This window comes from Lagopus leucura, unplaced genomic scaffold (genome assembly GCF_019238085.1).
Source record: "Lagopus leucura isolate 7727_CA_CO unplaced genomic scaffold, USGS_WTPT01 Super-Scaffold_100001, whole genome shotgun sequence".
NCBI lineage: Eukaryota > Metazoa > Chordata > Aves > Galliformes > Phasianidae > Lagopus > Lagopus leucura.
In genome coordinates, this window is record NW_024962262.1 from 13,357,190 (window position 1) to 13,371,496 (window position 14,307).

Here is a 14,307-nt window from a genome sequence, read left to right on the forward strand (position 1 = left end):
TCTTTCTTTCTTTCTTTCTTTCTTTCTTTCTTTCTTTCTTTCTTTCTGTCTTTCTCTTTCTTTCTTTCCTTTTTTCTTTTTTGTTTTTAATATTAGCACTTCCCTCAGCCACCTTAGTTTTAGTACAGATGACCCTCCATAGTATATAGTATTTACAGACAAGTAAAACTAGTTAAACATCAGGATATTTATTTTGCGTACAAATATTTACAGAAAGAAAAATACTTAAAAAATTAAGTATTCAAATCTCACTTGACTTCAAAAAAGCTTCATGCTTTTACCTTATAAAAACATATTGCCTTTACTGTGCTCAAATTTAGAATTCAGATCCCTGGATTTTCTTATCAGGGCTTTCTTCTGTGCTTCATCAAATCGAATGACTTTGAGATCCTGCTCTCGGTCAAACGGCCTTCTCTCCTGAGGTTTGTTCTTTTCTTCAGATGCTTTGCTCTTCAGCTTTTTCTGATGTATGTCCAGGAGAGACTCTGATCGCTTTGACTCCTGTACAAGTAGGAAGAAAGAGGAGGGAAGACATTACTACAAAATATTAACACTGAAAATCCAAATGGAGAGATTGGCCAGGAATTAGAAAGAAAGAAGAAAAAAAAAAGAAACCTTATGAACTGGAAAACAGAAAGTTGAATTCAGCATGCACTGTGCAGAAAGCACATATACTCTTGTCTATGCGCACATAATTCACTGTCACCAATGTTAAAAACACCCCTAATGTTCTCGAATCTCCACAAGGTAAATGCAAAAGAAACATATAAGATGCTCTGCCATGGGTAGCAGAAAGAGAGACAACAAACTAAGAAAAAGATCCTAAAATATACGTCCTGTTTCTTGTACACTTTCTCTAAACATCTGGTTTTGGAACACACAGTCTGCATTCAGAAGGTTCATTTCCCTTCACCCTCTACTTCCTCACACACAGTAATAATTCATTTATGACATAGGAGAGGATTCTTATGGAAAACAGAAGATGGACAGTACTTACTTAAGATAGGTACTTACCTATGGTGTAACTGCATCAGTGTTCACACAATTGCACCAGAAAATGTATATGGTACCAGCACTAGCTAACTAACATTAAGAAACTATTATGAAAACTAAAGCTTTAGTTTTAGGAAAGTGTCCTTGATAAAAATGAAGGGAGTAAGAAAAAGGGAAGAAAAGAGTAAAAACCTTTATTATAAAACAAACGAACACAAGCAGAATGGAGCTCAAAGAAAGCCACCCAAACCAAACCCTACTGCAAGAAACACTGCTCTTAAATGACATACATTCTGCAATTTTTAGAGAGAACTCCATTGATCTTAGAACAGTGTTTTATTCTGCAATGGTACAGAACAAAACTCAAGGTTTTTCACAGAAGTTACTCTACTATCATTGTAATGACAGAAGAGACAATTTCAGAATATCCCTAGTAGGGCTTAAGGACCCTTAAGGATCATTGGGTCAAAGACAGTATGCTAACAGTTCTGGATTTGCAGACCTGTAAGTCAAGAGAGACATGAGATTTAATGAACCACAAATAAATTATTAAAAGTGACAGGTAAACTCCAATCTTGTAATATAAGCCAAGGCTGCCATTCTCAAGTTAATTATACTCTCAAGAGACCTGACTGCCTTCTTGAAGACTTCAGGCCATAAATCAGGGAAGAAAAGGAAAGAGCAGCTGCAAGGCAGGCAAGCCTTCATATCCTCTAGTGGACAGGGCTGGCAGCCAGACAAGTGAATTTGACATGGAGATCAAGTTTTCAGTAATCAACAGCTGCCTGTGAAAATTAATTGCTTCTGTACAGGTTGAGAAAAACTTCACGTAATAATGCTGTTATAATGAGGCAGTGAGGCAGCTGATTATAGCATTTATCTGCCCATGAAGCTTCTTTTGGTTTAATGTGTATTTTGTCCTACAAGCCAAACTCTTTACTGTTTTCTTTTTCTTCTTGGGTAATTCAGTGAAGTAAGCTCATATTTGAATCAAGCACCAACCAAGTCCAGGTCCAAGGATAATTTAAGTAAAATACAGCCTTACACTGGGACAATATACACAAAATGCTACTCTGTCACATTGTCTGCAGTAGCTTAAGGACACAATCCTGCTCTTGTTGAAATCAATGGCAAATATTCTAATGACTTAAACAGTAGGTCTGGGGCCTAAGGGGAAGAATATAGTGGTATCACCATGGAAACCAGCAGTACTAGCAATGAGAACAAAAAAAAGTGAAGAATTGAAGAAAATGCACAAAAGGAAGTATTATGTTATTGCACTTACATTATATGAAGTCACCTGCTCAACAAGTCTCTTGTCTCTCCCAGATAATACAATTTCTTCATTATCCTTACTGGTTGACTTCTTTGCCTCTTCTCTTTCCTGATGAGTGGAAACAAATTACACACTACAGTTACCAGAATGCCTGAAGTATAAAGGAAAGAAATCTATATTTACTTTAATTAAATCTGAAGGGCAGAGGCCACCAGATATTTTTTTGCTCAGCTTGACAGAAGAAGAAAGTGGACACACTAATTGGAAATTCAATGAGCTGACACAGAGTAACTGACTACTGCGACAAGAGAGGGAGCAAATGAATACCAAAATGGTAATTTCCCCTGTTTTATCTTTAAGACTCAATTAATGAGTTTTGGGAACAGAGAGAAAAAAATGCAAGGATATTTTCAATTGAGAAATCAGATTTGTTTCCACAAAATACCAACAACAAATCTGAATGCTACCTGTATACATATCTGATGGCAGTATTATGGGTGCATGTATGTATGCTTATATTAAAACATTACACAGATGTGAACATTTATTCATATTTATATGAATATGAATACATCTTTCACACACATACGTATATATACACAACGATCACATATATGTTATATATAAAAATATGTGTACAAGTGAATAAATGCTCACCTTGGCTTTTCTCTCTCTGTCGGCTGGAGTATCTGTCCACACAGACCTATCACCTGATTTGTCTTCAGCTCTTCTCTTGAATGTTCTTGGGCCAAATCCAAAGCTTTTCAGCTCAGGTGGAAGTTCCGTCATCCACGATTCCCTTGTGACTTGCTTGGGTTCATCCTTTACAAAAGAAAAGTAGGTGGAAAAAAAAACACAAGCAGACAACCAATACCCATCATCCGGATCTCTGAGCTTCCAGCAGAAATCATCTTTTTCTTTGTATTCACGATTGCAACCACTTTAGCATCACAAGCAGAACTGTGGATGAGAGCATCTTCGCAAACCCCAAAAATCCACAAATACAAAGCAACAAAACATTACAAGTGAAACAATCCAACTTACACTGTCTGCTGAGGTGAGTTTCTCCTTCATTCTCTGAGCTCTGCGTTCGAATTCTTCAGTCACATCAGACTCCACTGGTCCTTTTGCAGGCATTGGGCCTATAATGTTGTCTTCTTCCTCGCTACTATCTGTTGCCTTCCAAAAACAAAACATTTATCTTAATCATACTGTTATAACCCTGAAGAACTACTTCAGTTGTATAGGAATACACAACAGTGTGCTGCTAATTCATGCTGCTCTGCATGCAGCGCTGTAGCCTGTGGGACTGCAGAGCAGCACAGGAGGCAAGCTGGCAGGTAGCAAAAGACACAGCAGTATAGCTGTGGACAAGGTGCAAGAAAAGGATCATCAAATTTAAATGGCTGCGTGACTGGTAGCATCAAATAGAGAAAGGCAGAAGATGCTGAGAAATTACTGGTCATTTATAAACACAAACAATTAGAGTAGGTAACACCAGTTTCCCTTATAATTGTGCCCCAAAGTATTTGCATGGTCAAATTTTCACTAATGACCACTGCATTACTGCTTTAGGGAATTAGGGGACTGCATTCTCTATTTTTATTTCCTAAATAAGAAGCTGGTGCAAAAAAGAAGAATAACTATTTTCAGAAAACAAGCTAACATAACAAAGCCCTCTCCTTGTTCACAAATTAAAAAAAAAAAATGCAAAAACACACAGCTTTCATAATAAATTGCATTGTAAGGTGGTTGAGGATGAAAGACACTCCATGCTGGGCTTAAATTGAGGAAGCGTGTCTCATTTCCTTCCTCATGTCTTAAGTTCAATTCACTCCATTACCCTGTGCCTCAAATGAGATGCAATTTAAAACAACTGCCCCCATGTTTGGAGAGGAAATTGATATAAAGTGAAGAGTCAGCAGGGAACAAACTGTCTGTAAAGGTGTACTGAAATAAAAAATAGCAAAACAAGATTAGAGCAACAGCAAAATTAGTCATCATTTTCAAAGGGTAAAAATAAAAAAGAATATGTTAAAAAACAAAAACCAAAAAAAAGCCAACCAACAAAATAAACTAACTTCTACCTGACGAGCTGATTCTAGAAGATGTGTACAAGAGAAAGAGCACTTGTTTGGTTTGTTTGTAAGATGTATGAACAGAGCAGTTTTGACATCCCTGCCTCAAGAGATTTGTCATTATGGTAAATTGCTTAATCGTTATTTGCAGTTATAAGATGATGTGTATCTAAAAAATGTCAGACAATCATTCTTCATGATAGACTGTGACAACTCTCACTGCAGGAGGCTGGAGAACAACACACATCTCAAATACTAATCGAAAAGTGAAGCTTCAAAGCAGCTGCTGGCTCACTCCTTCCTCACAAGTCCTGTCGTGTCTGGGGAGTTAAAACTTAAGAAAACAGAAAACCTAAGTATTCTAGAAAAATGAAAAGCAAAATGACAGTGGAGATGAGTTAATTTTCACAAGAAATTAGTATTTACTTTATTACAGCACAAGAACAATTGAATCACCTGAACACTGGTACCCAGTGCCATTTTGGATGTCTGAGAGCATCCTACTCAAGAAGGCTGTCAGTTTCTTTTGGATAAACATATTTAACATCTCCACTAGTAAGTGGAGGTGAAGATATGGGAAATAATCAGCCCTTCTCTCCTCCACCACCTTAATCAACAAAAGAATAAAACATTAAATTATAGATAAACATTTTTTTTCTAGCAAGTCTCAGTGTTTTCAATAATTTTCACACAGGGTGATGAAGCAGAGGAACAGGTTGCCCAAGGAGGCTGTGGATGCCCCATCCCTGGAGGCATTCAAGGCCAGGCTGGATGTGGCTCTGGGCAGCCTGGTCTGGTGGTTGGCAACCCTGCACATAGCAGGGGGTTGAAACAAATGATAATTGTTGTCCTTTTCAACCCAGGCCATTCTATGATTCTATGATCTGAACTTTGCTATAATGTTCACTGGTGAAGGACACATTACACTGAAATAAAGAATGGGAAAAAATGAAGGAGAAGTACTGTGACTACAATTTAGGATGCCTACAGCACTTGCATTCAGCGCACCATCAGTCTAACAGTAAAATCACAACAAACCAGACCAGCACGTTTCTTTTTTAGGCTTACTTATGTTTCAGTATTTAATGCAGACACCTTCTGGTCTATAATTAAACTGTCATGCGGAAAAGTATGTCTGGTAGATTTCTTCAGGCTCCTGCTTGTTTAAGCATTTTGGATAGCTTGTACTCAAACAAAAGACTCTTGGTCTCACCAACCTGGCTGAATTGTGATGAAGCAGATGGTCCTATTGAAGATCTGTTACTCCCAGTGTCCTGTGCAGATTTCCTAAAGCCAGGCGGTAATGCAGGACCTATGATAGGCCTCAAGTAGAAAAGAAACAATTTTATTATTATTTTTTTTAGTTGGAAGGAGGAATTAGAAAAAGGAACCATCGTGGACAGTACATCAAATGGACATCCTATCGCTTGCTAAAGAAATATTAAAGAGATTAATTTAAAAATTAAAACAAAGTGTTGTTCTGTACTTCTTCTTCCTTCCGATGGCAAGTACAGCTCCTGTGTGTTCACTACAGAAATGTGCATAAGAACAGTCTGACTCTATTTTCCACAGGGACCTCTGCAGACAGCTGGAATGCAAGATAACTGGAAATGTCATGGCACGTAGTCATGGAAATCCACTCTTCTTCCCTGGCTTCTAGCTTCAGATTCAAAAGCAATGAAAGGTGGGAGGCTGTATATATGCACACAAACACAAGCTACCTTTTCTCTAGCAACAAAGCTGGTTTTGCACATTCTTGTCTCACGCTAGGGTTTCGTTGCTCTTTAAAACATAAAAATAAGAGCAGTGTGCTGATTCAAGTTTGTTTTCCCTTGGAGGAAGAAGAGAGGAAAAGAAAGGTTTTGTAATCCCTTGTAACTTTGCCGATTTGTTTTTTGAAACTCAGCAAGCAGTACAATAATTCAATTGTCTCCAGGAACACAGCAAGGTGAGAATTTATTCTCAGTGGTGCAAACAGTTCAAAGTATACTACAAACTGTACCTGCAGCTCTGAAAAGACCTCAGTAGACAAGCTCCTCTTTTAATAATCACCACCATATTCTTGAGGGCTAATAAAAATGCAAACAATTATCACCTGAAGAAATATCCCAGTGAAGTATCCTCCCAGTCTTTCAGACAGAGACTTGATTTATTATGACCTCCAGTCTCAGAGACTTTCAGCAATCAAAAGTAACGCAACGTGAATCGCATTATTCTAATGATGGTCTGCTAACTCAAGTATAATCTAATCAGCACAGCCCTGCTGTAGTGATGTTATTATTGGGTTTGAGGAGGGGAAATCAAAAGCAGAAAATCCTGCCGGAAAGGCAGCCACAGCCAGCCAGCCACAAGCAATACATGTGAGCTCAGGCCACGGCAAGGGCACTGGTGAGGATTTCAAACCCAGGCAAGAGGCCTAGGCTAAATCTGAAGTTCCATCCCCACCTAGCTGCTGTAAAGAAGAAACAGCTTTTATGTTTCTCTCTTCCTTTCTGACTGCTTGCTTTTTAAGACTGGGTTTTAGGGTTCTAACATAAAGATACCAAAGTTAAACCCATGCAGATACAGCCAAAATAATCTTTTATTTTAGTACACAGTTAACTTTATTTTGAGAGGAAAGGGAGTTAACTGAACTATAAAAGATTTCTACTAAAATATACAGAAACATCTCTGCTGTGGGCTGTATCACTGCAACCTGTGAAAAGAAGCAGATCTCAAGTACCCTGACTTGCTTCTGTCACAGCTCAAAGGCTCTTCCAAGGAATAGACAAATGGTTCCCAACTCGTCCCTCCCACGCTGTCTGTTTCTCTGCTTTTTTCCACATGAATAACCCTGTTGCTCAGGTCTTTCCTCAGCAGCACAGAGCTGACACGAGCCCTGACAGCTTCCTGGATGGCCAAACACATTCTGAGCAGTGAGGCAGATCTAATTCCAAATCTTAGATGTATTTTTTCTGCTGTTAGTAACTCTGGTACTTATCTACACTGATCCAGAAGAAAAATACTAACTTACCAAGAATTTCACTTAACAATACAAGATTTCATATACAGCAAAGAGCACTTTCCTGCTGCTGGGTTTTGAGTCCTTGCTAAAGTCAGAAAGAAGATGGGCATGTCAGCATTCTCCTGATGTCTAACTTAAAAAAAAAAATCATTAAGATAACCTTCGCTCTTTATCTAGATGCATGGATTCTTCTGGAAGCTTTACAAGTACTGTACCTCTAACATTGATAAGTAGCAAGATCCTTTCTGAAGTTGAAGGAAATCTGTTCACTTATGTTTTTTTAAGCTGAAATGATTCAAACAATTTTTGAAGAGCTGCAACTTCCCACACAGGCTGCTCTTAATTATGAATATTTGTTTTGACAAGTCTGGAAAAGACACAATGGAATAAAAGCTTTTCTAAAAGAATGAGTAAGTCACAAGGAGCTAAGAAACAGTATATCTATATATTGAAACATGTACTCTTGTATTTGCTTCAGATATTCAGGTCTAAGTTGGCAGCTGGCAATCCACTCACTCCAAGGGACAATGCAGGGGGAGACAGCAGCGCTGTGTCTACACCCTGCACAGCTCATGCTCCTACTGTGTCAGCACAAGCAGACAGCCAGGTGCATGGGGGTGGAAGACAGACAAGGCTCGTCCTACACATCACACTTTGCCCACCTATTCATGGAAATGGGGTGGTGCCAACAGCTCTGCTGAATCTGTGTGTGAGGAGCTGGTGTGTGATGAGCTAGGACAAAAGAGCTGGGAAGAGCAGACTCTTCCCTCTGAATTCCCACCCCTGGAGGCATTCAAGGCCAGGCTGGATGTGGCTCTGGGCAGCCTGGTCTGGTGGTTGGTGACTCTGCACATGGCAGAGGGGTTAAAGCTAGATGATCATTGTGATCCTTTTCAACCCAGGCCATTCTGTGATTCTGTAAATTAAATGCAAGCTATCTACTAGTTTGGAAGAGAACTGCTTAGTAGAAAAAGAAGTTGGGTGTAAGCATACAGAAGTTCTGAGCATACAAGATGAGTGAGCACCTGTGTCATCTCTCTCACCTTCGAATTACAAGCTACCTCTTCATCTTTCCTCTTTTGCATTGCACACTTTGACACAACCCTTTATAGTGTGAGCTTTCATGCAAAGAAAAAAAATCAAGAAAGCAGGAAGTTGACCTCAGCTGATATTAAATGCAACAAGGATTTCTTTGTGCTGCTTTATTAGAAAACACATTATTTTTAGTAGCTACCTACATTTTATAACAAAAGAACACATTCTGCATATGTGAAAGGTAAGAAAGGAAGCAGTTCCTCCTGCTGCTTTGAAAAGTCCAAAGGAGCCTGCTGAGCATGACACCTTGTAATCACAAGTGAGTCTGTCAGTTACAGCAAAGCATGGCCAAAAAAGACATGCAAAGGTTACTTCCAAATAACCGTAGGTCAACACATTCAGGTTTCCTCAACTGCTGCCAAGCACCATAAAGATTAATCCAAACTGAAGAAAATTCAATTTTGAAAATTGCTCGCAGAAAGAATGCTGTACACAGCTTGAGAACAAACTGAGTCACCTCCCTAGCACCAAACACCCATACCTGACAGGTAGCTACTGATTTATTTTATCTATCAGCTCTCTATCGCTCTGGGGAAGATAACAGTGATCAAGGGATTTAATGGTACCTTTCATCAGTGAATGCTTCCTTGGAAGTGCTGATTTCAGTACGGGCTATTTGAAATGATAGAAGGAAGTGCATAGATTGATGCAAAACTAGGACGCTGTGAGACACAGTTAAATTGTGCATGGACAATCCATGAACAGTTTTCTTTTTTAGGTATTTTGTAATTACCTGCAATCAAACAGAAAGCTTCCTGAAAGAGGCTGTCAATAAAGCTTATTTGGTTAGACATGACAACCTGCTTTCTAGAAACATATGCCATTCAGATACATTTCCTACCTAGAGAAGAATAGAATATAATCCTTGGTGCATTAGCAAGAGACAGTTACAATCATCTGCATTGTTTTACAGCACACAAGAGCTAACTGCCCTACTCCTCCCAGCCCAAGAATGAGCCACACAAGTAGGGGTCCCTGCAGCACCAATTTGTTTTTCCTGCACTGATCCAAGACCTATGATAGGAGATGGAAGAAATGGGACATTCAAAGTATAGATCAGACAATTCACATTTTTAATTTTTCTCTCCAGCTTTCCAAACAGTACTAACAGGGCTGTGTGTTCTGCTTCAAGGGAATGCTGCTCTCATTCTCAAAAATGCAGAGGAAGCAATTTCAATCACCTGAATCTGAAATGAACAACTGAAGTGTTCTCTAATAGGGACATAAAATATTGTATCTAAAATAATTATCTTTTAAGAAAAAGAGCCTGAATATAATTCCATTTTAATTACCTCTCTGGGGAATCATCCTCTTTTTTAAATCCAGGAGGAAGAGCAGGCCCAAAAAAGCCATCATCATCATCATCATCATCCTGAATTCTTTTTGGCTTCCTGCAAAGATGAAGACTTCAGTTAATAATTACATTCACATGCAGAGCAATTATCCACATTTTAAAAAAGGAAAAAATTAAACATAAAATGATTTCAGACAGCCTTGTGTACTAAATAGCTTGCTGTTACCACGGAAACAGTGCAAAAGGATCCAAAATAATTTGAAGCAATTAAAAATTTGGGAGCGTAAGCTTTGCTTCAGAAATGGTTTGACATCAAGGCAAAAAAAACAACAACAACAACAAAACAACAAAAACATTAGGAGTGCTTTTACAGGAGAAAGAAGACTAATATGATTCAGGGGGAAATTCTTTACCCAGAGAGTGGTGAGGTGCTGGCACAGGCTGCCCAGAGAGGTTGTGGATGCCCCGTCATTGGAGGTGTCCAAGGCCAGGTTGGATGGGGCCCTGGGCAGCCTGGTCTAGTGTTAAGTGTGGAGGTTGGTGGCCCTGCATGTGGCAGGGGGTTGGAGATTCATGATCCTTGAGGTCCCTTCCAACCCTGGCCATTCTGTGATTCAGTGATTCTATGATGTTAAAATAATATCTCTATTTACAAAGTAGTTGTAAATTCAGCATAGTTCTTTCTGCAATTGTGTACAGTTGTCTGCATTTTGACTATCTTTCACAGTTTAGTTCAAACTGAAAAGCTGTTGAGTAAGACAACAGGAGAAAAGTGAGTAATATTTACCCTAACACACAAAGACAGCACAACATTCTGCAAGAATGAGAGCAGATTTAGATTAAACGTTAGGAGATATTTTGCTCAAGGGGTGGTGAGGCAGTGGCACAGCTGCCCAGAGAAGCTGTGGGTGCCCCATCCCTGGAGGCGCTCAAGGCCAGGCTGGATAGAGTCCTGGGCAGCCTGAGCTGCTGGGTGGCACTGCCCAGGGCAGGGGTTGGAAGTGGATGGGCTTTGAGGTCCCTTCCAACCCAACCATTGTGTGATTCTGTTGTTCTACGAATATGGAAAGCACATCACCAAGTTTTAAGCAGAGTTTACCTTTTTGTTTACGTAACGCTGATTCTCACATTATATACAGACACACTTCTGCAACAACGTAAAGACACAACCTGAGAACAGACTCACTTGGGTTGTGAAGCTCCTTCTGAATCCTCTCCAGAATCTCCACCTGTGTCTCTAGGCAGAGGAAGAGATTCAGAATCGTCGTCACTGTCAGCAGCTTCTGAGCTGCTGCTGCTTCTGTAGTCCGGGGGCAATGCTGGTCCTGCAACTGAGCACCCAAAGTTACAGGGGATATTTGTTAAACATTTCAGAGAATCATAGAATCATAGAATGGCCTGGGTTGAAAAGGACCACAATGATCATCTAGTTTCAACCCTCCTGCTACGTGCAGGGTTGCCAACCACCAGACCAGGCTGCCCAGAGCCACATCCAGCCTGGCCTTGAGCGCCTCCAGGGATGGGGCATCCACAGATTTCAAATGAGTGTTATCTGTCTTGGTACTCCTCAAACACCTGCCTCCCTGGAGGTTATTCCCAGTTTGATGATGCGTGAACAGCAGGCACAGAGCTCCTCACACTGCTGAAAAAAGGGATGCCTCAGGCTCCTAGACATCTGTCAGAAGGCTGAGAATGAGGCTCTCATACTCCAGCCAGCACTTTGCTCCCTGGAGTAAAGAGGAGGATGGAGACATCCCACTTATGGGGAGGTTCAGGCACTAACGCTGTATGTAACCAGCATGCACAGCTCTTGCTTGCATACTGTACATGTATATTGGTCTGACCCTCGTAACAAATGCCCTCCAGACAAGAAGCTTGATACAGGTACCCTCAGAGGCTTCCCAGACCCAGGGCAGGCCAGTACAGTTCTGTACAGCACCAACAACCACCTGATACCACAGAGATGTGACCATACTGGTGATTCAACTCTGCCATGTACACACCATTCCTCTTCTTCATATTTCAAGCACTGAAGCTGAGACTGACAGGACAAAAAGCTGTTTGGTAAAAGGCATTGTTAACTATATGAATAGCCAAGGATTGAATGAAAAGACGAGGTGCAATAAAACCAACAAAAAGGAGGGTAACAGAAAATTACATCTTTGACTGAGATTTTTTTTTTCCGATGGCACAAAGTAATGCCTGATGCAGACTGATACTCCATTGTTAGCTAACAAAAAGCAAGGCAGAAATTGAGACCTTCAGGTGAGCTTTACAAAACTTTTATCTGTCTTTATCAAAAGACACAGAGCCAGGAGAGTTCCCTAGTTATGATGTACCCAGATGGATCAGCCACATTATTTTCTGATTTCACAGGATGGACCTTAGCCAGGATGTACAAATACATGTCATTGCTAAGAAGGAAAAACAAATCAAACAAACAAAAAAAAAAACAACTAACAAAGCAAACAAAACTGTTCAGTGAACGACAAACTGGTGGTAAGTTTGTACCCAGAATGGTGGCCAATGTCTCAGTGTCTGGATGGAGATTGGTGATGAGTGGTGTCTCTCAGGGGTCAGTACTGGGACCAGTGCTCTTTAACATCATTATCAATGACATCAACAGTGGGATTGAGTGCACTCTCAGCAAGTTTCCAGGTGACACCAAGCTGTGTGGTGCAGTTGACATGCTGGAAGGACAGAATGACATTCAAATAGACCTAGCCAGGTTTGAGCAGTGGGTCCAGGAGAACCTCATGAGGTTCAACAAAGCCAAGTGCAAGGTCTTGCACCTAGGCAGTGGCACCACACTATCAGTGGGGGATGTAAGGGTAGAGCACAGCCCTGCTGAAAAGGACCTGGGGGTACTGGTGGATGGGAAGCTGGACACGAGCCACCAACATGCCATCACAGCCCAGAAAGCCAACTGTATCTCGGGCTGCATCAAACACATTGTAGCCAGCAGGGCAAAGGAGGTGATCCTGCCCCTCTGCTCTGTGCTGATATGGCCTCAGCTGGTGCACAGCATCCAGATTTGGAGTCCTCAGTACAGGAAAGCTGTGAACCCAATGGAGTGATTCCAGAAGAGGGCCACAAAAGTGATCTAAGAGATAGAACGCTTCTCCTATGAGGACAGGCTGAGAGAACTGGGGCTGTTCAGGCTGGAGAAGAGAAAGGTCTGAGATGACCTGAGAGCAGCCTTCCAATATCTAAAGGGGGCTGTAAGAAAGAAGGGGACAGACTCCTTAGCAGAGTCTGTTATGACAGGACAAGGGAAAATGGTTTCAAATTAAAAGAGGGGAGATTTAGATTGGATACAAAAAAAGTGTTTTCTTACAATGCGGGTGGTAGGGCACTAGAACAGGTTGCCCCCTTTCTGGAGACATTCAAGGCATGGCTGAGCACCTGATCTAACTGTAGGCGTCCCTGTTCATTGCAGGGGAGTTGGACTAGGTGGCCTTTAAAGGCCCCTTCCAAGTCAAATGATTTTACGATTCTATGACAAACAAAAAAAGAAAACAACCCAGCCTAGCCTATAAAGCTCAGGGTAAGAGAGAACCAACAGATGAATATAATAAATAGCCATAAAGGCTCAAGAAGTTGTGGCCTGAGAAAAAAAAAAAAAACCACAAAGTATTAAGAAGACAAACAAAACAAAACAAAAAAAACCCACAACTTATTTCTCCAGCAAATGAAGCAGAGCATCATTTGGTCTCAAGAGAGGCAGGGGTTGGACGGACCAAAGGGAGCAAATGGATGCAAGCTGAGAAACGGGTCATGGCTTTGTGAGCCAGAAAGAACAGGGAAACTACTGCTGTGTAAAGGAGGAGGCTGGTCCCATTGACATGCTGACAAACACCAGTGCTTTCTACTCCAATTCCTTCCCACTGTTCTCTCTGCCATGCCAAAGAGCAAGCTTGTGTGGGCTGTACAATCAGGCAGATCAGGGAATTTAGCAGACATAAAAATTACACAGCAAAAACCAGCACTGCCCTGAAAGAGCTGCTCGTACTTGGAACTGCTACCAAAATAAAGAGCCTGGTTCGGGAAGGAAATGGGCGTTTATAGGCTGGGGATGGGGGAAAGAAGAGTCACTTGGTGAAAGCAACGGAAGAGCAATGGATGAAGGAGAGCAACAGAGGAAGCAAAGTAGCAAGCAGAGCTGGGTCTGACTGAAATGCGCGTTTCACTGCTGCCCGGAGCGGCCATCCTCGCAGTACTGCTCTGACTCGTCCTTCTGGTAGATGTTACGATGGTTCGGCACAACAGGACGGCGCAGCAGGACGGCCCCACGCAGCCCGCTCCCTCCCCACGCCCCGCGCGGGCGGTGCCGCCCCCTCCCCTCAGCGCGGCGCCTCACCCTGGCCCAGCTCTTCATCCGGGTCCTCCTCGGCGCGGCGCGGGAAGCCGGGCGGCAGCGCGGGGCCGATCAGCTCGCGCGCCATGGCGAGGGGCGGGGGCGCGCCGGTGACGTCAGAGCGGCGCCGGCCGTGCGGATTTAACCCCGGAAGAAGAAGCTATAGAAACCGGAAGTGACGCGTTTTGTAGCGGCCGGCCGGCGGTGCGG

The 14,307-nt window shown here is 41.7% G+C and overlaps 1 protein-coding gene across 1 annotated transcript; it reads right to left on the reverse strand.

The window, feature by feature from the left end:
* Window positions 1-172: 172 nt before the first annotated feature.
* Window positions 173-14,185, reverse strand: GPALPP1 (GPALPP motifs containing 1). The gene is made up of 8 exons (XM_042868041.1): window positions 14,101-14,185; window positions 10,927-11,071; window positions 9,739-9,837; window positions 5,565-5,670; window positions 3,314-3,448; window positions 2,927-3,091; window positions 2,279-2,377; window positions 173-501 (listed from the first exon to the last, which is right to left on the reverse strand). The coding sequence occupies exons 1-8, from the start codon at window positions 14,183-14,185 to the stop codon at window positions 283-285; spliced, it is 1,053 nt and encodes a 350-aa protein (XP_042723975.1). The 3' UTR covers window positions 173-282.
* Between the last annotated feature and the right edge of the window lie 122 nt (window positions 14,186-14,307).